Source organism: Choristoneura fumiferana, chromosome 4 (genome assembly GCF_025370935.1).
Source record: "Choristoneura fumiferana chromosome 4, NRCan_CFum_1, whole genome shotgun sequence".
NCBI lineage: Eukaryota > Metazoa > Arthropoda > Insecta > Lepidoptera > Tortricidae > Choristoneura > Choristoneura fumiferana.
Genome location: NC_133475.1, coordinates 3815868 through 3840483, shown reverse-complemented (window position 1 = coordinate 3840483; position 24616 = coordinate 3815868). Strand labels below are relative to the sequence as shown.

The 24616-nt window shown below is 37.1% G+C and overlaps 1 protein-coding gene across 2 annotated transcripts; it reads right to left on the bottom strand.

Moving 5' to 3' along the window:
* Positions 1–297: 297 nt before the first annotated feature.
* LOC141427291 (uncharacterized) lies at positions 298–22812 on the bottom strand. 2 transcript variants are annotated; one of them, XM_074086595.1, is made up of 6 exons: positions 22676–22812; positions 19412–19454; positions 17336–17496; positions 14366–14473; positions 4158–4264; positions 298–2871 (listed from the first exon to the last, which is right to left on the bottom strand). In XM_074086595.1, the coding sequence occupies exons 1-6, from the start codon at positions 22697–22699 to the stop codon at positions 2667–2669; spliced, it is 648 nt and encodes a 215-aa protein (XP_073942696.1). In that variant the 5' UTR covers positions 22700–22812; the 3' UTR covers positions 298–2666. The 2 variants fall into 2 exon arrangements, with proteins under 2 accessions (XP_073942696.1, XP_073942697.1); XM_074086596.1 differs by having other exon boundaries at positions 17336–17490.
* Between the last annotated feature and the right edge of the window lie 1804 nt (positions 22813–24616).

Sequence of the window (24616 nt, the reverse complement as noted above, 5' to 3'; positions counted from 1 at the left end):
AAATACGCTCTCCTGTAAAATTGCAATTTTGTAGATGTCTTCTTTTACTTTGCTGCCATCGATGTGGCGAGCCATAACCAAACCAATTAAATACGTACTCATCTATTAACATGACCTGTTATATGTACGTATAACCAATTAATAAATTGTGATTTTGCGTTTGAATAACGGTAAAATCCGTTCAAAGGATTTAGATGAAATTTGGCACACAAGGTTAACAAGTGAAACAATTTGTATACCGGAAAATCGCCTTATTCATGCAGGGTAACGAATTAAACGCTTGGAATGAAAGGCAAATTAATAGAAAATATTTTATTTCATAAAAAAGTTAATATTATGACTAGTAGGTATAAAGTAAAATTAAACTTAGACGAGTTAAATTTCGCCTTTAAATATACTACTTTAATATTTGGGTCAAATCGCGTTTACCATAATTACAAGTATTTCAATAGCTTTAATTGCAATAGATGTGCAACGTGTCAAAATTTAAATTTTTATAAGCATCTATTTTGAGTCGGACTTGTGCATTTACAGTGCTTTCATCAGCATGGTGCGGGTGACACTTGATACACGTTTCGTTTTACTCAAAAACACTGGCAGCGGTCTAAATAATGGAACTATATTTCAGTTGTAGCCTGAATATGATTGGTGTAAAATATTTGAACATAAAGAACTATATAATACCACAAAACACAGAAAGTTCAGAAGTCAATCTCCATACAAGTGCGCTCGAGCAACGCACACATAGACACTGCTCACGGACACGGTATCTCGGGCCGGTTGGGACCAGTGCGAGCGCGAGTGCCATCCGCTTGAGACACGCATCTGTGAACTATTTTGTGCAAGAACGGAACAAAAAAAAAGAAGTTTTTATAAGAGTGCCACTACCACGATAGTTTTTTGGTGCATAAGCCATAGTTGACAACCTTAGAGCGACCGCCGAGCGTAGGTATGAAAAGTGAAGTACATACAGGAGATTGACTTCTGAACTATCTGTATTTTGTGGTAATACGAAATAAATATTAGCTATCAGATTTTTATAATCAATTAATTAAATTCTAAGCACAACAAAGTGAAGAAACGCAATATGCATGTAACGTAACACCAGAGACTGGGTTAGTGATAGGTCATAATGAACCTTGAGTTACATCGGTACTTATTAATTGGTAAGAAACGAATAATCTTGCAAACTCCGTTTATACTTACTTAAGTGGCAAATAATATTCCAACCTCGAATTTCTCTAATATCGTAATGATAGGATTAATAGATGACATTAACTATGATAAATATGAAGATTTTAAATTATTAGTTTTATCGACTCAAGTTTCCGCATTTTGATTCTCTAGTCTTGTGGCTGTCACCCGCACCATGCTACAATGAAATACTTTAATAAAAGTCCATACAAAATTACATTTAGTATTTAATGGTATTTCCAAACTGTTTCTGCGGATCTGTGGTTATTGGACTTTCCCTTTAATAATACTTTGTGCCGTATGATGGATTTCCTGTTCCAAGAAATCGATGATTTTTAATCATAATAATATTGTCATCGAACTACATACGCAATACACTACGTAACTTAAAATACGAGCAGTCATTGGTCATTCGATTGCGGTTGTGAGCTTGAAACACTTTCGAAATTATTTATAGGTATTATACAAACTTTAATACTGTACGACAGCGGATTTTAATATAGAATTTTATAAAGATGTTCTCTTCCATGATTTGCCTCATCTGGCATGCTATACATTGCATCATCAACTATACATTTCGTGTTATATGACAAGTATAAATTGTATGCAGTGTTGAGTCAGATACACAACGTAAGTAATACATATATTTATTGAAACGGAACGGCCTTCGATTAATTGTCTTATTTTATAATCGATTTTTATCTCGTATCGTGAACTTTAAGCATCACGCGTAAGTTAAGAATTTATAGTTTTATTATTTATTATTTATATAGTTTAATTTGTTTTAAAGACTTAAAAAATATAATATTTAAGTTATTAGGGAAAAAATATTTGGTACTCGTATGTAAGTACATCATTTGTTGAAATTTTAATAAACATACATACACTTTCCTAACGTGTGCCTCGAAGCTATATAAAATACAAAAATACACTTCCTATTTCATAGGACATTTTTACGTTAAGTCTAATCTTAATTATTAAAAGGGTCATTATAACAAACAATTGGTTTATTTACAAGTCAGATGATGGCTTTTATATTTCACCGTTCACAGCAAAACTATAATCTACAGGAAAATTGTGGACTTAAAAAATCATAATAAAATAGATTGTTGCATTATATTCCAGTTTGGGGCCAGTATGTTGTCTAAGTGTGGTCACGTACCAGGAAGCAGCGTGACCCACAAGGAGGACTGACGATCTGGTAAAGGTTTATAGTTGGTTTTAGGAGTTCGATAAATGCAGGCGACAGAGGACAGGTTCTTTTGGGGGGCTATGTCCAGCAGTTGACGTGCTTTGGCTGATGATAATGATATTTTAATCTTAAATTAAGTCCTGAGAGTAGTACCGAACCTGTTCACGGCAAAGCATAAAAGTGTCGTATGAATTAACGATTCAAACCCAGAACTGGCCCTGACTTGCGAGGCAGGAACGTTGTCTCTGCTTTAAAATCAAGTCTTCCCGAAGGTTTCTTATCAGTTATTAGGTTTCCCGAACCGATTACCGAGGGGCACGGCTCGGTAGTGACACGAACAGCAAACTGGTAGGGCGGTGGTGATAGTTTCAGTGTTCCCTTGGCCATCTGACACCATGATCTCCCAGTCGTTGTACTTCTGTTTGCAGAATGTCTCGTAGCCGATAGCTTCGGGGTATTCGATGAAACATTTCGTGTCGGGTTTGCTGGAAGAAGTAATGTTCTGTTATAAAAAGTCACTGGAATACTCTGAGATGATGTTGAATCTTGAATAACGCAATAGGACAGAGCCACGTTGCAAATTGATGCTTAACTTGTCCGTGCAGTTGTGGAGTCAAGGTATTAGAGATCATGTTTTGATATTTTTGATCACCTTGGCGGCTCCGAAATACCTGATAGCGACTGTACAAGATGAACTTTCTGCCAAGTTCTTTATGGTGCATTTTTATTTGTAGTTATAGTATTTCCAAAAGCACCGACCAATAGACTCTTAAATAAGTTTTTGGTAAAAAAAACATTTTTAATACAAGTTTTTTGCTGACTCTACTTTTTGTCAACTTTACTTGCATTGTCACCCAAACTACATTTGCATACCAAATTTCAAGTCGTTACCATGAAATGTTGAAGAGTTCCGTCCTGCGGAGACGATCCTGGCCAGACTACCAGGATGTCACTAACATATTATTGTATTGTCACGCAATTTACATAAGTATGCCCAAAGTCAATCCGACTACTAAAAGTTGGTCGAATTTAAATTGCAAGATTTGACTACAGACTGACAGACAGACAACGGGACAGATGAAACTAGAGCTCTATGAAGTCTCTTTACAAACTTAGCTTTTGTTTACTTTTGTATGTTTTGTAAAATATTTTTAAAATAAGAGTAGAAACGCTCAGATAATCGGATGAAATTTCTCGAAGACTTAAATAAAGTTGGGTATGTATAATCCCTACTTCCCTACTAATATTATAAATGCGAAAGTAACTGTCTGTCTGTCTGTCTGTCTGTCTGTTTGTCTGTTACCCTTTCACGTCGAAACCACTGAACCGATTTTGATGAAATTTGGTATATAGGTAGTTTGAACCCCAAGGATCAACATAGGATACCTTTTATTCCGGTAGAGGGCGCCACCGCGCGATAACCTAGATCCGCGCAGACGTAGTCGCGGGCATAAGCTAGTAATATAATAATTTAAAATCCATCGGCCGGAATTTACAATGTTAAAATGCCGAAATTAAAAATGGCAAGCGAGCAAGAGCGCCCGAGGAAAAGTTCAAGTGTACATATGGCTATTGGATACTACTTATTTACTTATGATAAATACATACAACTTATGTCAAATATCTTTATATATTCTGACACACTATATAATTTTGGGTCCTAATACAAATTTTAGAGGCATTGGGTAAATAAAATTTAGCTGGTTTCAAATTATGTAATTATTACCCAACTTTCTATAAGCCCTCGAGAAATTTCACTTAATATACTTACGAACAGGTTTCCAAACGGACTTTTTGCACATAATTTTCTTGTTCGGAGTTGACGACTACCCGCCAATCGCCGGTGCGTTTGTTTCGCACCTTGTAAAGCGGCTCGTACTGTAAAACAAAACAGAATTCTATACGAAAGCTCCAATCAGTAGGTCAAGGTATTTTTACCCGACTGTCCGAAAGAGGGTTATGTTTTTCAAGCGTAGCGGTCCTCTCTCTAGTCTAAATGGCTAGACGGTTTTCAACGTGTAGTTTCATTAGACTTGTCAAAACTGTCAGAGTAACATAGTGCATATGTCGCAGGGAAATGATAAAAACAGGGATTTGATCAAAATCCTCAGGGATATGATCAAGTCCCGGGAGATGATAAAAAAACATCGCGTTGTATCATTTCCCTTGCGGAATTCAGTGATTTAATCAAGTCTCCGAGTCGTTTTAGGGGAATGATAGAATTATAGCATTTTACTATACACGTCTAGTGATTTGATAAAATTCCTAATCTATGTAGGGATTTGACCAAGTACCTCAGGGATGATCAAGTCCTGGGAGATGATAAAAAAACATCGCGTTGCATCGATGAAATGATGAAATCCATCAGCCATTGCCATAATTCTAGCATTCCCCTAAAATGGCTCGGAGACTTGATTAAATCACTGAATTCCGCAATCCCAGGACTTGATCATATATATCTCTTAGGTATTTGGTTAAATACCTACATAGTTTAGGAATTTGATCAAATCACTAGACGTGTTTAGTAAAATGTTCGAATCTTGTTGACTTAAATAACTCGTTTTATCTTTTCCCTAAAACAGCTCAGGGATTTGATCAAATTGCTAAGGGAAATGAAGAAATACATCGGCCATTGCTATAATTCTATCATTCCCCTAAAACAGCTCGGAGACTTGATCAAACCACTGAATTCCGCAAGGGAAATGATACACCGCGATGCTTTTTTATCATCTCCCGGGACTTGAGATCATATCCCTGAGGAATTTGATCAAATCCCTGTTTTTATCATATCCCTGCGACATATACATACACTACTACTCGTCTATACAATGACATATAATGTTCCTAAATGGAGTCCGTGAAAAAAGAATGGACCAGGAAATTAAAAAAAGTATTTAAAAAAACAGACTGCCTTAATTGAGACATAATGTAAATATTGTTTTATGTTCTAATGCTTAGAATAACTATTGGTTTTCTTCCACAACGAAGCGCGCGAACTCGCACTGATGTGTTTATGTTGTCGTATCATTTACTCGAGGCTTGCCGTACGACGTTTTCACAGTAATTTTCGTAATGTTTTTTTCTTGTTTAAGCATAAATAACTTTATACTTAAAGTGCTAACAGTGTACAGACAGAGCATGTTGGTACCATTTTATGAAGCTTTGCGTTTTTTGAGCCAACATGTGTCTAATGCGTATTTATTTAGGTTTAAGTAATTTAGTTTTTTATTATCTCGCTAGATGGTGCTGTATGCTTAGTGTATTATCCCGTTCACAAAATACGTCTCGATCGCATTCGCGTTAAAATCTTAATTTGTATGGAAACACGGACAGCGCCTCTAGCGGAAAGTTTGCGCAACAACTTTTGTGAGTAAACTATTTCGTCCGCGTATCGTAACGAAAACAGTTGACGAAGCCGCACCGTGGACATGTGGCGGCTACGTATCGACGATCGAACGCTCGATTTACGTCTTCGAATAGTAAACGAATGCTTTGTGAAAACGCCACACTAGAGGCACTGCAGGGCTACTTACTACGAAACTCGAAACTCGAAGTTCATGTCGTGCGTTCCCTCTCGCTCTCGTATTAAATAGTATAAGTGTCAGAGGGACCGCACGACACGAACTTCGAGTTTCGAGTTTCGTAGTAGCCCTGCTGCACGCTAACGATGTGTCGCTTTAGAAAGTATTTATTTTTATATGAGGAGAAAGGAGGAAATAGCAGTAGGAGAAATTGTAGTAGGAGCAAAATAGTTCAATATAAAAAGGCCAAATACAGTACAGACTTTCTCTGGCCTGAAGGGTTTGTCCAACATGTCCTAATAATGGTTTTAAAAAAATCATTTCGACTATTTGTGGTAACGTCCATATTATTATGGTTTTATTTGCTATTTATTTTTACAAAAGGAGTAAAGGTTTACATGTGAGGGTCTCGCAAGAAATCCCCACTTAATACGTGCTTCGCAGCTTTTGAATGCTGTTCTCGCATCAGCTCCTGCGTGTGATATATTTGCAAGTAGATTGGTAATGGTGCGTGATGCATGAAAAATAGTATGAAAAATTTGTTGTTTCTATACATTGTTCAAATTAAATCACGAAGTCAATGTATGGAAACCGCTAATTTGATCCGACGAATTTCAACAAATGGGTCAACGCATTATTTTGTCCAGCACTAACTGAGTATGAATCACTACTTTTGGATCACGATTTAAATTTCACCAATATGTACAGTTTGATTAATTCGAGTTAACACTTGACAGATGGGCGTGCCTTCAGTCAATTTTCAACTTTGACCTCATACAAATAAAGCCATTTTTAGTATACCGCTACCCACGTTTACAGATTATGGAAAATCAATTTTATTTGTATGGCCTCAAAGTTGAAAATTGACTGAAGGCACGCCCATCTGTCAAGTGTTAACTCCAGGTAATCGTACTGTACTATTTTTCGCTATAAATCGTGCAGAACAAAACACGCTCTATTTGCAGAGTACAATATAGATGGTAGCCGTAGTGGCCGAGTGGCTTAATCTATGGCCTCTCAAGTAGAGGACCGTCGGTTCAAACTCGGGAACGCACTTATGAATTATTTTGAAATGAATGTGCGAAATTACATTTGAAATTTACCACGAGCTTTACGGTAAGGAAAACATTGTGAGGAGACCTGCACAAACCTGCGAAGCAATATGAGGGCTATCGCGTATGAATTCGCCGCTAGAGGCGCGTGTAGCGAGAGGTCTCCGAAATGTCAAATGTCATTGTTTTAGGCTGAGCTACGTGGGTTTATTTATAATTAGAATATATTTTTTTAATATTTTAAGAGACCCGAAAATAATTAAGGCAAATATGCGTTACGGGGAAATGAATGTCTGTGTTTTGAGACAAGTTTTGTCTTTCGAAAACCTTTTTTCCGAACAAAACGGGGCTACGCAATACTGTTAAATATGATTTTAATGTAAATTTTGTTTTCACGCCCGTAATAACAAACTAACCACTAAGTATGCTTCAGGCAGGACCTCTGTCTACAGTGGCGCCAACTGGTTAGCGCGAAAACAGTAGCCCCCTTTCAACGGTGTGTATGAAGTTCCCAATCCCCACTGGACCCGCGTGGGAACTACGGCCTAAGCCCTCTCTTTCTGAAAGGAGTCCTGTGCCCAGCAGTGGGAGAGTGGGACGTATATCTGGGATAACGATGGTTCTCAACAATATTATGCATCTCATCGTTCAGATACAATGTGACACTATATCAACAACCTAGACGGTAAACATGAGTATATTGGAGTGCGCGGAAACGACGCACGCACAAGGTCGCGGACAGGTTTGCCTTTGCACTTTATCATTATAATTCACTCATCATCATCATCATCATCAGGCCGCGCGTGTAAGTGTGCGTGTGCGTATGTGTGTGTGTGTGCTGAACAAAGGCCTCCCACTTAGAACGCCACAATGAACGACAATTTGCCACTGCATCCACCGGTTACCCGCAATTCTCGCGATGTCATTAGTCCACCTAGTGGGAGGCCAGTACCCTTAGTGTAAGTTTTCGCTTACAAAATACGTCTCGATCGCGTTCACGTTAAAATCTCAATTTGTATGGAAACACGAACCTCGCAAATGTTCCGCTAGAGGCGCTGTTCGTGTTTGCATACAAATTGAGATTTTAACGCGAACGCGATCGAAACGTATTTTGCAACCGAAAGCTTACACTAAGGGCACTGCCAACGCTTCTTCTTCGTCGTCTTAATTTGATCCTAAATGCGTCCCTATCATCCGAGTTTTCCCAATTCCAGGAGGTATGCATAACCTTTTAAGAGACCAATAACCAATGTAGAAAATTTTGGCCTTTTTCAGTTTTTTGCTTGTAGCCCAAAAACGGTACGTCGGCCGAAAAAGTTACATTCAATATTACCTAAAGAATGTTAAGTTTATATATATAAAAGGGGGAAACGAACATGCGGGTCACCTGATGGTAAGCAATCATCGACGTCCATGCATATTTTTAACTACGATCCAAAAATCATGATAGTTATATACCAAAATTTGAAATATAAAGTATTTTTTATACATTTTTTCCAGTCATTGCAAAAAACAAAGAGAAATGAACAAAAACTAACTTATTCTAAACCTACAAACCCATATTTACAAGTATATCTCCAAATAATCGGATGACGACTAAAAAACCACCTTGTTTAAGTCTGCGACGGAGTCAAAATTGTTCTTAGTCGAACCGACTGAATCGTGACACTGTCTGTTGAACCTTTTCGCAGTGACATCGCATTACTAGACAAGGGAATTTATTATGACTACTGTGAGAACGTTCTACGATGAGTCAGGAATCAAATTGTTCGACTGTACTACGTGGTCATGCTTCTGATAATTAATGTGGCATTACGAGTAGTTACAGTTTTGACCATGGTCAGGTAAGTTTGTGTTTGTGTCATTAATTTAAAATGTAAATACAACAGCGCCTTCGTTCTGACGTTTTCTTAGTGGCTAACCGCCAATTGCTTCACACCTTCACATATCAAAGCCACAAAACATAATAATATCTATTATTATACTAGTTGTTTATAACAACATTAATAATAATAATCCGATTCGAAGGACCATTTGGAACATTTTTATAACAACATTTATTTACCTTAACATTTATTGACTAAAAGACGAAACACAACGCAACTTTTTTATCCTTAATTTAAATTCTTCTATTATTAATAATATGTGATTTGGCGTCTTGATGGCCAGTAACAATTTTAGGCTTACGAGACTAAAAAGGTTTTATTTATGTCACAATACTATAAATGTAATCCTACTAATACTAATATACTAATACTAATATACTAATACTAATATACTAATACTAATACTAATATACTAATTATACTAATCCATACTAATATTATAAATGCGAAAGTAACTCTGTCTGTCTGTCTGTCTGTTACGCTTTCACGCCTAAGCCGCTGAACCGATTTTGATGAAATTTGGTACAAAGATAGAATAGACCTTGGGAAGAACATAGGCTATCTTTTATTGCGAAAAAGAGGCTTTCAGGGGTTGAAATAGGGGATGAAAGTTTATATGGTGGAAGTTCGTAGCTATCGAAGATAAAACCATGAAACTTGGCATTTAGGCACTTAATAAGAAATATCCATACTATAATATTATAAATGCGAAAGTAACTCTGTCTGTCTGTCTGTCTGTCTGTTACGCTTTCACGCCTAAGCCGCTGAACCGGTTTTTTATTAAATTTGGTACAGAGATAGAATAGACCTTGGGAAAGAACATAGGCTATCTTTTATCGCGAAAAAGAGGCTTTCAGGGGTTGAAATAGGGGATGAAAGTTTATATGGTGGAAGTTCGTAGCTATCGAAGACAAAACCATGAAACTTGGCATTTAGGCACTTAATAAGAAATAATTCTATATTTGTTTGAGCTTTTTTAAAAATCGACCTGTGAGGGGATGAAATAGGGGATGAAAGTTTATACGCAAGGTCGTCATTATTGAAGATAAATCGATGAATCTTTATTAAACTTGCCATTTCGGCACGTGAAAAGAGATAAATAGATATTTGTTCGCACGTTTTTTTAAATTCTTCCTGTGAGGGGGTGAAATAGGGGATGAAAGTTTATATGGAAGATCGTCATTGTCGAAGATAAATCGATGGTTCTTTATGAAACTTGGTATTTGGGCACGTGATAAATACATATTTGTTCGCGCGTTTTTAAAAATTCTTCCTGTGAGGGGTGAAATAGGGGATGAAACTTTATATGGAAACTTGGCATTGGGCTACTTATAAGAAATAAATAGATATTTGTTTAAGCGTTTTTGAAAATGTTACCTGCGAGGGGATGTTAGCAGAGGGGATGGTGCAGTGTTAGCAGAGCCTTTTAAGCTCATAAGCAAAATGTACGCAATGTGGGGTCATTTTAGATAGCTTATTCACATAGACAGTCAGACATGAAAAATTATGATTTTGAGATTTTTCTTATTTATTGTGCTATAAGAGCTACCTTTATGCAAAATTCCAAGTTTCTAGGACAGCCGAAGTACCTACCTACCCTATAACTTTTCTGTTGAGGCAATTTGTATGGAAACACCTTTTTAACGACTGTAGCTTTTTGATTGCCTTGACTTAGAGGTGTGATTTTATCACAGCTTTCGGGACTATTGACCTGAGTTTAGGGTTTTAATTTCAACTCGATATATACCTTACTCCGCGCGTTTACGAGATAAAGGGTCTTGACAGACAGACGGACGGACGGACAGCAAAGTAATCCTACAAGGGTTCCATTTTTCCTTTTAAGGTACGGAACCCTAAAAACATTTGATCTGGCGCTTTTCAAATTTCGACCTATTTACTTGAAATATGGGGATGAAACTTCTTAAGGAATTCCAAAAAAGTTACTACGTGTAAGTATATTTATCGGAAATATGTGTAGCTATGCTTAGTAAAAATGCCTTGACTTACAATAAAGGACGTAAGGTGTCAATAGTTCACTATGAAGAATTAGTCCTTTTGTGTTGGCAGGGTAGAATACACGTCGTATTGCTAAAATATGGCTACCCGCAAAATATTTATGTTTTACCATAGAACATCGGATGGATGGATGTATGGAAGAACAAAAAAAATAGTTTATATTTGTAGCAATGTACTAAAATAGGTTATTTCTGGTAAACCGTAGAAGTTTCTATGTACTATTATTGGCAGAATAGGTATCCTATATAAATTAAATACTTCCCAAAATTACTATTTCAAGCGGACGAAGTCGCGGGCAGAAGCTAGTCCTACTAATATTATAAACGTGAAAATTTGTGTGAGTGAGTATGTTTGTTACTTCTTCACGCTAAAACGGCTAGACGGATTTAGATGAAATTTGGCGAAAAGTTAGTTTATAACCTGGATTAAAACAAAGAATACTTTTTATCCCGATATTCCCACGGGATAGGGATAAAATCTTGAAATAACAACCGCTGGGCTTAGAGTCATGAAATTTGGTATGTAGGGTGCTGGACGTCTGCAATAACACATAAGCTACTTTTTAACCCGATATTCACACGGGATAGGGATAAAATCTCGAACTAATAACCGCTTGGCTTAGAATCATGAAATTTGGCATGGTTGTTATAATATAACGTGAATGAAAACCACGATGTAATTTTAGGGAATTCCCACGAGAATTAAATAAAATCCCGGATAAAATTTCAATTCAACTGCTGTATCTAATGATTTACGCGTGCGAAGCCGCGGGTAAACGCTAGTAATATTAGAAATGTGAAAGTTTGTGAAGATGTTTGTATGTTTGTTACTCAATCAAGTCTAAACCGCTAAACCGATTTAGATGAAATTCGGCATACAGATAGTTTGAGTCCCGGGGAAGGACATAGGATAGTTTTTACCCCGGAAAATTGCAAAGTTACCGCGGGATAGCGATAAACGAATACTGCGCGGACGGAGTCGCGGGCAACAGATAGTGTATTATAAACGCGAAAGTTTGTGTGTATGTGCGTGCGTGTGTGCGTTAATACTTTACGCTGTAGTTTAAATTTGCATGGAAATACACAAATGTAAATATGCTCTGCTTGGAAACACGCAAGTGTGTATGCCTGGTGGAGAAACGGGCATTCAACCTGTTTCTAGTAAGAGAGAGAGAGCGTTGTACTCGTATAGATATCTCGTAAGAAGCCTGGATTTTTATTAAATATGTGTATACGGCCTAGAAACGTGAAGCTAAAGATACCGCTGGCATAAAAAAAACAGTGTTATTTTTTTAAGTGTAATTTTTTATTTCATATTTCATGCAAGTTTACAGTCATATTTTCAAAGGTCAAATTGAACGTTCATAAACTTAACGAGTGGCACTGACCTTATTGTAGATTAAAAACAATTAAGTACGGGCTTTCAGAAAGCGTCATACGAAGAGTAAGCATACCTGTACCTTTGCAGGTGGTAGGACCTTGTGCAAGGTCCGCCCGGATTGCTACCACCATCTTACTCGCTAATCCTGCCGTGAAGCAGCAGTGCTTGCACTGTTGTGTTTCGGCGTGGAGAGTAAGACAGCCGGTGAAATTACTGGCACTTGAGGTATCCCATCTTAGGCCTCTAGGTTGGCAACGCATCTGCAATACCCCTGGTGTTGCAGATGTTTATGGGCGGTGGTGATCTTTTACCATCAGGAGACCCACTTGCTCGTTTGCCATCCAGTCGAATAAAAAAAAAAAAAAACCTGACACAAATTGGCTTGATCCCAAACGAAGCAAAGAAATGCATAGTTGGTCATAATTCTTTTCGTTGTCTTGTTTTTGTCCCCGAAAAAAAGTGACGGAGTAGAATTATTCGTATCGGACATAGTGGCATTTAAAATTTTTTTTTAGGTTACGAATTACATCGAAAAGGACAGACAATGGCGAAAAAGACAGGCAATGGCACCACATCTTTTTTATTTGTTAGTTAGAAGACAAAAATAATTTCGTAACAGAGTGGTCCGAAACAAGGCAACGAAAACAATTTTGACCCAGTTATGTTATGTGGATAATTAGTGTTTCGTAGAAGTTTGCGGTGATATCGTGTTTGTTTTTAAGCCGAAGAAACATTATTTTTGTTATTTTGATATTGTAGATGAAATATGTTGCAAGAATATACTTCACCAAAATACGCAGAAGTTTTTAATATAATACACACCAACGCAAAGTAAGCAGCACAGAAAACTCAGGTATATGGAGATTGTTAATCCATACTAATATTAGGAATGCGAAAGTGTGTTTGTTTGTAGGTTTGTCCGTCTTTCACGTCGAAATGGAGTGACGGATCTACGTGATTTTTGGCATTGAGATTCTAGTTTATGGGCCAGAGAAGGACATAGGCTATTTTTTTATCCCGGAAAAATGCCCAGTTCTCGAGGGAACAGCGCGCGATAACTGAATACCACGTGGGCGAAGCCTCGGGCAAAAGCTAGTAAATTATATTAATGACTTTTTAAGTAGATCAAGGGGCTGTTTCACCATCCATTGATTAGTGTTAACTGGCGGTTAGGTGTGATGCCGTCTCTATTTGTTTTGTTCGAATAGACGGAGACGGCATCACATTTAACCGACAGTTAACACTAATCAATGGATGGTGAAACAGCCCCTTATAATCCATATTTTAATAAGAAGATATGCTAATGTGGCTATCCATACTTTGCGCGTAGGAAAATTACGCTTTACAAACGAAGACCCAGAAAAAACATAGTTATCTGTTAAAGATTAGTCTCGCATCTCGCATAACAATAATCGTGAGAATTCAAAAAACGTCAAAGGTGTCGCAGAAAAGTATTTCTCTCTCACACTTATGAATTGTGAGCAAGGTCGAATAAACTGACTGTATTACCTATTAAACAATGTTACTACGAGTTCACGGCCGCAGACGTGAGAATTAAGTTAATGAGGTAGTTCTTCCCCGCCTGTATTTATGACTCCGTAGGTACGTAGTTATTCATCAGTTGTGCCAGCTATGATGTAATTGTAGTAATAATAATACATTCTGTATAATGACAAGAGCCTATCCGGTCCTGGACCCTCAGGTTCTAATAAATAAATAAGTAAATATCATGGGACAATTGACACCAATTGACCTAGTCCCAAACTAAGCAAAGCTTGTACTACGGAATACTATTAAACAACGGATAAACATTTGTACTTACATAGAAATACATACTTAAATACATATAAAACGTCCAAGACCCGAGAACAAACATATTTGTATTATCTATACAATTATCTGCCCGGGATACAATTATCGGGGATCGAACCCGGAACCTCAAGCTTCGTAGTCAGATTCTCTAACCACCTTGGACATTGGGCCGGTTGGTTCAGTCGGTTCTCTTTTTTGGTGCAAATTTCGTAGACACATAATCGGAAAAATGGCCGCGGAGAATCCTTAGAGGCATACGTTTCAACAGTGTTTAAGAAAAGACAGAGCTAGAGAAAGAGATAAAGAGCTTACCGTGACTGTAGCCCTGCAGTCGTCCAGCTCTCCTGGCCCACCTTGTCTGTTCCCGAGATCGATCTCAGCCTGGCTCGGAATCACCAGGTTTGGAAGCTTCCCCAGTTTCTGGAACATATACAAATGCTTTAATCCCACTAACCGAATCGAAATCTGAACGTTATTGTGATTATTAATATGTCCTAGTTGAGTATTTTTAGGCTTTCTGCCTACTAATAAGAATAATCGACGAAGCGTTTAGTAATTTTAACGATCTTTGTCACGATATTCAAGATGTTAAACTTATTTATCTTTCGAAAATACAAACTGAGACATGGATGCACAGAAAAACCAGAAAAAGAGACCAGCGCTGGGAACCGAACCCAGGTCCTCAACAATCCGTGCTGCGTGCTATAACCCCTACACCACCGCTGGACAGGATGCTAGACACGAATTTTTCCTATGCATACATATCTCAGGTTGCTTATTTCTACTACGCTACTTATGCAGCAGCACTAGCGACATCTATGCTCCGTTCTCATCGAGAGACGTCACACTCTTTCGGAACCAACCGCTCACCCAGACAAGAGATGTCGCTACTAAGCAATCAAATTATGATTGGTTTTTTGGAGTGTTTTTGTATTAAAAAAAAAAATAGAAAAAGACTCCAAAAAACCAATCATTATTTATCTTTTGCATTATTTTTATTGTTCAAGTCCACTAGTTCTCGTATGTATAAGTAGGTATTATTAAGTTGTTGTTATTTAGTCATCTCTGCATTTGCAACTAAACTTGTTGGCCTTCATAATGTTAGTAAAATCAAAATAGAATTAAAACTGTACATTATTCTACTTAGCGCATCTGGCAGTTATAGAGGGTACGGTCAAGGAAACTGAATCACGTACCAGGGGGTAACCTTTGTGCTACTAATGTCATGTTGACATCCCATACATTTGCCAAAGAAATCATAGCGAAATTGATTACGAAAAGGCGGAAGCCCTGACACGACTGTACGTATAAAATCACAATGCACCAATTTTCAATAGACTAATGAACTGAAAACATAATGGCCATTTGACGTAATGATTAATTTGTTTTTAGAAGTTTTAATACTTACGATTTGGTTATAAGAAACAAATCTAATTTAATCAGAACCAATCTGCAATTACACGATCAATAAAGTTTATCTATATAATAGCTTCACAGATTTTTTTTAAGTATGTATTTTGTCATGTAGTACGGAAACAATGATCTAAAAAAAAAATTCCTTGGCTTCTTTGCACCTTGTAATACTGATTCGCTCGTTAGATATGTGTGAACAGAAATGGGACGATGCCACACTAAGTAGGCACTTGCCAGTAGGTAATCATGGTGTCGATTTGTCTAAGCCGTAACGATAATCGTACCGTACATACGGTCTAAGGCACTTGTCTCACCGCCAGCGAGGAAACGATTGGCTATCGACTATTTTCTCGCTCAAGAAGCGAACAAAAGATATAAGATCCTGTGTGAGTAAAAGAGACACATATATTAATAGTTGATCGCTGGCTGTTCACACTGTCGGCGAGAACTCGCTCTTACATCTTTTGTCGCAGCAACAAGAGCTATAAAACTCGCTGAGCTATAGATACTCGCTCAGCGATGTCAGCTTGGCGGCTGCCCCGCACGAGCGAGTCGAGTGGAGCGAGTAATCGCCCGTTGCACGCGAACACTCACTTACAGCCGAGCGACAAAACTACACTCGCTTCTCGCTGCTCGCCCACTAGTTTCTAGTTACTCGCTCTACTCGCTTCTCGCTCATCGTCGGCGGTGGGACAAGTGCCTTAAACCTGTTTCACGTACCCGTATCACGGTGGAACCTTTTAACACTTTAGCTGTCCCTCGCATTCGCCACTGTCATGGGTCGATACCTCCGTGCATTATAGGTAATACACAAATGTACAGAATTATCCATTTCTGACGTCACGTAGACGTGGCAGAGCTAGTTTGCAGGTGCATTTCATTTTAATGCACGGACAGTTAGTGTTAATAATCAATTTCACTGTAATTGCCTTGACAAATGTATGGGATTACATTCGTAGCACAAAGGTCGCCATCAGATATTTCGGAGAGGCCAAGGTGTTCAAAAATATCGGCACATGCACTCTATTCCTATTATTAAGGTATTAAAGTTCAATATCTGGGTGACAAACTTCGCTCGGGCTAAAACTCTGTACCAAGCGTTTTCCCAGAGATAAGGCCAAGATAGATCGATTTTTCATCCCCGAAAACCGGAAATATATAATATATCTATATATATACATATAAAAGAATTGCTCGTTTAAAGGTTTAGATGTATAGATATTTTTGATTACATAAAGGCTGATTCGGAAGACGTGATCAGGACCAACCCTACCGGATTCAGTTAGTTGCTGTATCATACCAATGTAAATGTTGACAACAAAAGTATTAAATAACTTTACTATTTAAGTGCATGGTTTGGTATGGGCTTCAGAGAAAATCAGCGTTGCTATACATTACGTGTTGGAACACCTGCTGAGTGGAGGCATTTTTGGTGTCCTGTCGTGATTTAGTAAGTATTTATTGTTAGTCTTACCCCTTGTTTCACCATCCAGTATGTAAATAGTCTATTTGTAGTGTTGTCTATTTGTACTTAATACTGTTGTTATTATTTTATCTATTTATTAATGAATATAAGAAAAAAATACAATTAATCATTTATCGCATCGTTAAACCGCATCACGGTTTGTATCGATTTTGCATTCCGCAATAGTCATAAATAACAATATTGATGCTTACTCTAATTTATATATTGTACTAACTAACACATGCCTACAATTTCAGTTGTGTCTTGTGTTGTGAATAAATGTATTTTCTTTCTTTCTTTTCTTTCTAAATTTATCTGACGGATAAATGTGATGCCGCCTCTGTGTGTTATGTTCGAATAGACAGACTAACTTTTAGACTAAGTTTTTTTGTAAATGGACTTACGGATCCTTTGAACATTTTATCGAACATTTCCTGAGGGTAGTCTGGCGGTTTGACCGTGCAATAGTTGAGGTCCTTGCACTCCTCCGGCACGTCGACGGTGCCGTACCGGTTGCTCACGTTCTTGGTGGGTCCCGGATATTTGATCGGCAAGTCATCTGGATCTGCCGAAAACACAATTAATGTATATTTCAAAATAACCCGCTGTGTAACCTATATTGTTTTATAGTGTAGTCCTAAAATATATCCTGAATCAGAGCTATGAGCTCAAAGGTCTGTGCTCGGGGTTTCTCTGCAGAACTAAGGTTACCGACATAGCCCGAAGAATTTCAAAACTGAAGTGGCAGTGGGCGGGGCACATCGCAGGACCGATGGCCGATGGGGTCAGAAGGTTCTCGAATGGGGTCCGCGGACCGGGAGACGAGCTGTCGGTAGGCCTCCAACAAGATGGAGCGACGACCTGGTTAAGATCGCGGGATCGCGGTGGACGCGGAAAACAAGACCGGTCTGAGTCGAAGGCCTATGTCCAGCAGTGGACGTCTTTCGGCTGACACGATGATATCCTGAATAGTTTACAGTTTCAGAAAAAACATTGTTTAAAAAGCCTGGACCCCCGCTACCGTAAAGAGACGTAGTCTCGCTAACTATTAGCTTTATTTAATAGAAAAAAAAGTACTATTTGCCGCAGCCATTACAAAAAAATAAGTACTATTTTTCTAAGAATTTCGTGTTTTATACGGAATCTTCCAAGTTTAGGTATATTTTATACTTAGGCTGCTATTTACTCTTAAACTACTAATAATTCTCAAGCAAACCTAACCGTTATAGTTTTCCTTGAAAGTTTGATAAACTTTCTACTACCATTCTGAATTTTTTCAAAATTTTCCATTTACCGGTTTAGATTTGAGAGGGGGGGGGGGCGCTCGATTTTAATGAAAATTTGCACTTTAAAGTTGAATATTTAGCAAACATATCACTGAAGCGAAATATCGTTTTAGCAACCCCCTAATTATTTTGAAAGACCTATCCAACGACCTATCGAACGATAAGTTTGAATGAGAAAAAAAAATCACCCCCACTTTACGTCTATGGGAGGTACACTAAAAAAATATATTTTCGAAATTTTTATTATACCATTTTGTCTGCATAGCTTACATACGTAGTCGTGCAAAATTACATCTTTCTAGCATTGATAGTCCCTGAGCAAAGCCGCGGACGGACGGACGGACAGACACACAGACAGACAGACATGGCGAAACTATAAGGGATCCGTTTTTGCTATTTTGGCTCCGGAACCCTAAAAATGGTTTTAATTGGTTCCCTGAAAAAGATTACCTCAGGGCTTGTTTCTTCATTTCTGATAGATTTCCGATATTTAAGATTTCGCAAATCAGTTGACAAAAGTAGAGATACCATGTACTAGAAATTCGTTGATTGCAAGCAGAAATAAGCCAACGACAGATACCAGCAATACTCAATAGGTAAGGTAAAAGTCCCTGTGCTCAACATGCTAATTCTCAATAGGTGAAAATTTTGCTAATGTTATAAACTTAAACTACTGTGTAGAGACGGGTAAATCCTAAAGCGGATCCGAATCCCTTATTGACTCCTTTCAAATCTTATCGACTCCGAGGAGTTACTACCTCCGACCAACCTATTGGATCGAGCGACTCGCGATCGGTGATTCAGCACTCACTTCACTTTCGTTCAATCACGTCGGATCGGATCGGATATGTGCCGTCCCGCTCACGCTAATAGCATTTATTACGAGAAGAAGAGGGATAGCATGATACCAATTTCAGAACCGCTCCCCGGAGCCGGTTCGCCAGTAGTAGTATATCCAGAGTGACTCACATATTCAAAAGAGTCATTAGGACGAATCGGTACTTCAGTACCTCGGTACCGAATCGAGCCGGATTGCCCATAGACAAAGTAATAATTGCTCGAAAGAACCGGAGTCAATAAACGGATTCGGTACCGTGAGCTGGATTTACTGAATAAATCACTTGTCGGAGTCGAGATTACCCATGTCTACTTCTTACCTTACAGATATAATTGTATGAAATTGACATAACTTACACTTCATTCTAGATCCGCTTATTAAATGAAGACATACAACCATCTGAAACAATACTTTAAATGAAAAAAAAAAATCTGGCCAAATGGGCTTTTCTATTTGAAATCTCTTATTTTTAATTTTTAATAATTATTTTTTACTCAAAATCACGGGTACAATGCATTTCTATTAAGAAAATAAGGCTCGCCGCGAAACGAAATTATATGGAAAATTACAATCACTTTATCTTTATCAGAATCATTAATGCTCATGATTCTCAGCAAATAAAAACCACAAAACTATCCGTTTCTAAACGAAAATAACAGAAATGACTTCAAATTACAAATGCCGAAGTGATTTTAAAAATAAATTAAAGTCTTCTTTTTTTTATCTCACATTATATGATATTTTTGGGTCCATATCGGCTCACATACTTATTGAAAGTCCTAACGTAATGTTGTCAGAATGATCGTTTGTCATAATATGTAACTCTTTTTCTCTGAATCCAATAATTGTTCAGAATTGTCATATAATAAAACAAACCTAACCTAACCTACGATTTTCTATAGGATGACCATTTAAAATTTTTAGGAAAATTTACAGCTTAAGTGGGAAAAAAATTATGACAAACGATGATTCGGACAAAAATTACGTTATGGCTAGCGAAAAGTAGTTATGCGAACTTTGGCGCTCCCGATATTTTTCCATCAGATTAAGTACATTATTTTGTCCACCTGTACCAATACAATAATATTTTATGACATTTCGTAAGAATAGTTACGACAATATCTTATATCTATAGTCATCATAAGCAAGAATAATGAAACATTATTACTCATAATAGTAGTTTTCGCTCATCAAATATTTTTCAACCAAACGTGACCAAAGTCGTCACTTGAACTTTTTATAGGTACATTACCACGAATATTTTTTTGCAAAGTAGACTGAATTTAGATATAATCTGGACAACATTTTTGCATTTTTAACAACTTTACTTTCGGCACATACTTATAATACTATTTTAAACACCTCTCGTTCACCCGTTATTCCATGCAATCAAAACATCACAATAAAAAAAAATACTTCTAGCGCTCATAAACTTTGCATTTACGCTGGATCTAGACGATATAAAATGACTTTTATGCTCCGATGCAGAAAGTAAAATCCAAGACCAACAGCCACGAAGTTTAAAGGTCATAAGACAGAATGGTATTTATTTAGTTTTTTTTACTTCTACTTTATTACGTTATTATTGAGATAAAAATTGTTTTGACCTGTTTCAGTAAGACACGAGCCAACAAAACCGGTTTAGTAACAATTTCAACCGATAAACATAAGTCATTAGAATTATTTAAGAGCTTCAACACGCGTTAAAATTTGTTAATCATTCATTATATTTTGTATAATTTTAAATGGACCAGTTGACCTACTGACACGTTGACAAATTTATAAAATATAGATGGATGGCTATGTTAATTAAGTTCATTCACTTATTTTCTTTCCGTGACTTTGCACCGTTGAAAAACGAAATCTAGCGGGATTTAGGTACCTACTGAAAAGCCCCTCGTAATATTATGAATGGATTAGGTACATAATATTTATACAAGGTGTTAGTTTAATAACTAAAATACAGAAAATAGTTTACTCAGAATTGAAAGTACAATTGATTACATACACTATGTTTGAAATCAGGTTGTGTTTGTGTTTTCAAATCCCTTCTTTATTGTGACCAGTCTAACATTTACAAATGCAACATGCCACATGCCGATGCGCCAATTAATTTTTTTAGTGAGTTTACATAATATTTAAATAGTATGTAACTGGCCGTTTTACTGTCAGTTTGATTTTCTTCTAAAAACTTTGAAGTGCACAATACAAATTATTTGTGTAGAGTAAATTACTGACTTAGCAAAATACACGAATATTTTCGGAAATAATGAAGGTATTCGAAAATAAATGCAATCAACTAATGAAAAAATATTTTTGGGGTGTTTGAGGTTTGCAGTTATTTAATTAACACATATTATTTACAGTCTCTATATACCCGCAGTATAACTCGTGTAAATCATCAGATCTAGCGGTGGATTGAAATTATAAAATGTTACAGAATTCCCAATCGAAATTTCATGTCTAGACTAAGCGATTAGTTTTTGGAATTTTACATAAATCCAGTAGCAATATCGGGTTAAAAACTATCTTGAGTAGATATTTTATACCATCTTTTATGCAAATACGCTACTTTTTATCTCGGTATTCCCACGGGATCGTCAATAAAAACCACGACTTCTGATTTGTAGTAATCCCGAGAGCATTTTGTAAAATCCAGGAATTTTAATTCGGCTGCTGTATCTAATGATTTACGCGTGCGAAGCCGCGGGTAATGCATACTTAATATTATAAATGCCAAAGTGTGTGTGTGTGTTTGTACGTTTGTCCGTCTTTCAAGTCGAAACGGAGCGACGGATCGACGGGATTTTTGGCATAGAGATGGTTTATGGGCCAGAGAGCGACATAGGCTACTTTTTATCCCGGAAAAATGCACAGTGCGCAGAACAGCGCGCGAGAATCGAATTCCACGCAAGCGAAGCCGCAGGCGAAGCGGCGGGCAAAAGCAAGTATTAATATTATAAACGAGAAAGTGTGTGAAGATATTTAGATGTTTGTTACTCGATTAAAAAAAAAACAGCTCAATCAATGTGCTTGGATGAAATTTGGCACACGGATGGTTTATATATAACTTGAATTAACACATAGGATACTTTTTATCCCTAACGATTAACGAATTCTTCACAGCTGGCATCCAGGGTAACAGTTTGTTCTTCATAAATAGTTACTGTTTCTTTTACTTTCGAGGTACGTAGGTAAATAGAATTTATTGTGTGGGTAAATGTTGACTTTAACAAAAAATAACCGTTTTCTCGTTCCAATTTAAAAATATACCCCCTTGCAAAAAAACGGGCACCTATGGTTTTTGTATTTAATGTGCATGAATGCTTACTTTCTAAGCTTCAATGCCTAAAAATCTGAAAAACCATAGGTACCCGTTTTTTTTGCAAGGGGGTTTAGTTCAACCGAATCGCTCATTTCTTTTTCTTCACTACATTTTTAAAATGCACCTTGCACAGTAAATATAATATCCAGTACCTGTAGCATATTCCAAGCAGCATTCAAAACTAAAACTAGATTTCATTTTTTGCTGCCAACCTTTATGACAGTATTCTTTACGTATCCACTTCTAACAAACGTCTTAACATTCAAAATCATAAACAAAACACAACACTACTTACAATCAACATGTGAACTTTGAACATTTTCACAAATTCTTGGTCACGTTTGAGCAGAGAATTGATCTATGAGACTTAAGGATTTCTCTAAGGCGTGCGTGTCACTCGGTTCCTTGTCGCAGACTGACCAAGCGGAGTGAAGCATAAAGTGTAGTCTTGCTGCCCACTTTTCTTATTCCGGCTGTTTATGATTACAAGATAGAGTGAATAATGTTCGATCGTATTTTTAACCGACGAAAAAAACGAAGGAGGTTCCCAAGTCGACGCGTATATAAATATTTTTTTTATGTATAACTTTTTACAGAGTAATCCGATTTTGATGATTATTTTTTATTGGAAAGCGTATACCCCGAGAGTGGTACCATTTAAATTAAAAAAAAACCTACCCTAAGGGTAGGAAAACAGGGGATGATTTATTGTTCAGTCGCTGATTGTACTGTATGACCAGGCATAACTTTTTACAAAGTAGTCTGATTTTGGGTCTCGGTCCCGATCCATACCATCGTATGTCCTAAAGTCAAGTGCCATACCAATTTAGTCCTAAACGCTCTTCACATATCGTTCATTAGTCATAAAGATTATAAGCCATAATGTTTCTTATGTCCTAAGAGTCATAAGCCATAATATTACATTACATAATGCTCAAAATACCTAATTACTTCAGCCATAATATAACATGACCTAATGCCAAAATATCTAATTTGTTCTGTACTAATATTAAAACACATAACATCTTATGTCCTAATGTAATATTTGTCCTAATCATCATTTGCCATAACGCTTTTTTCTCTGAAACCGTAATTTTTTCAGGGTTATTATAAAATAAACCTATCCTAACCTATACAGTTCTACAGAATAACCACTTCAAAATTTCTGAAATATTTACTGTTTCAGAAAAAAAAACCGTTATGGCAAATGATGATTAGGATAAACATTACATTAGAACATACGATATTATGGATCGCGAATGGCACCCGAACTGCGTCCCCAACGGAAACGAACTGCTACCAGAAAAGTAGGTTAGGCTAGGTTAGAACTTACTGCGTCCCCAACGGAAGCAAACTGCTACCAGAAAAGAAGGTTAGGTTAGGTTAGAACTGCGTCCCCAACAGAAACGAACTGCTACCAGAAAAGTAGGTTAGGTTAGGTTATAACTGCGTCCCAAATGCAAGCAAACTGCCAAACCAGAAAAGTAGGTTAGGTTTGGTTAGAACTGCGTCCCCAACTTAGTGGGGGTTGCACCAGCTAATTTTGACGGGCCGGTCAAGGTAACCCTATGGCTGACTATGTAAATATATTTCCATACGATCTAAGTAAGTAAAGTTTAAGTATATTTTATGACAAATAGTGTTTAGCGCAAACGTCGTTATGACAAGATATCATTATGACCAAAGTTATTAGGAAAAATACAATTAGGACAAAAGACATTAGGGATTCCACTATAGACCCATGATTATGGCATTCACTATTAGAATATATAACTATTAGGACATATGAACATTAGTACTAAAGACGATAGTCAGTGCACATAAGTATTAGGACATACAATACTAGGGTAAAAAAAGTTATGGCATTTACATTAGGGAATACGTTGTTATGGCAAAAGATCATTCTGACCAAAGTTATTAGGGAACTTACAATTAGGACAAAAGATATTAGGGATTCCAATATAGACCCCTGATTTTCATTATTCTTTTTTTATTATATAGGGTATACCTTGAAGTTGGTATTATATACATTTGGGAAAAAAACACCCCAAGCGTGGGAAAAAGTATAAAATAAAAACCTTTTAACAAAAAAATTGAACCGCCGAAAAAACTGAAAAGCAAAAAATAATACCTTTTTTGTTTGACCTTAATCTAGGTATCAGTTCGAAGTCGGTGCCTCAGCATGTGCCAGGAGGAGTGATAGAAGCCCATCAGGTAGACGACTATAGGTCCACTC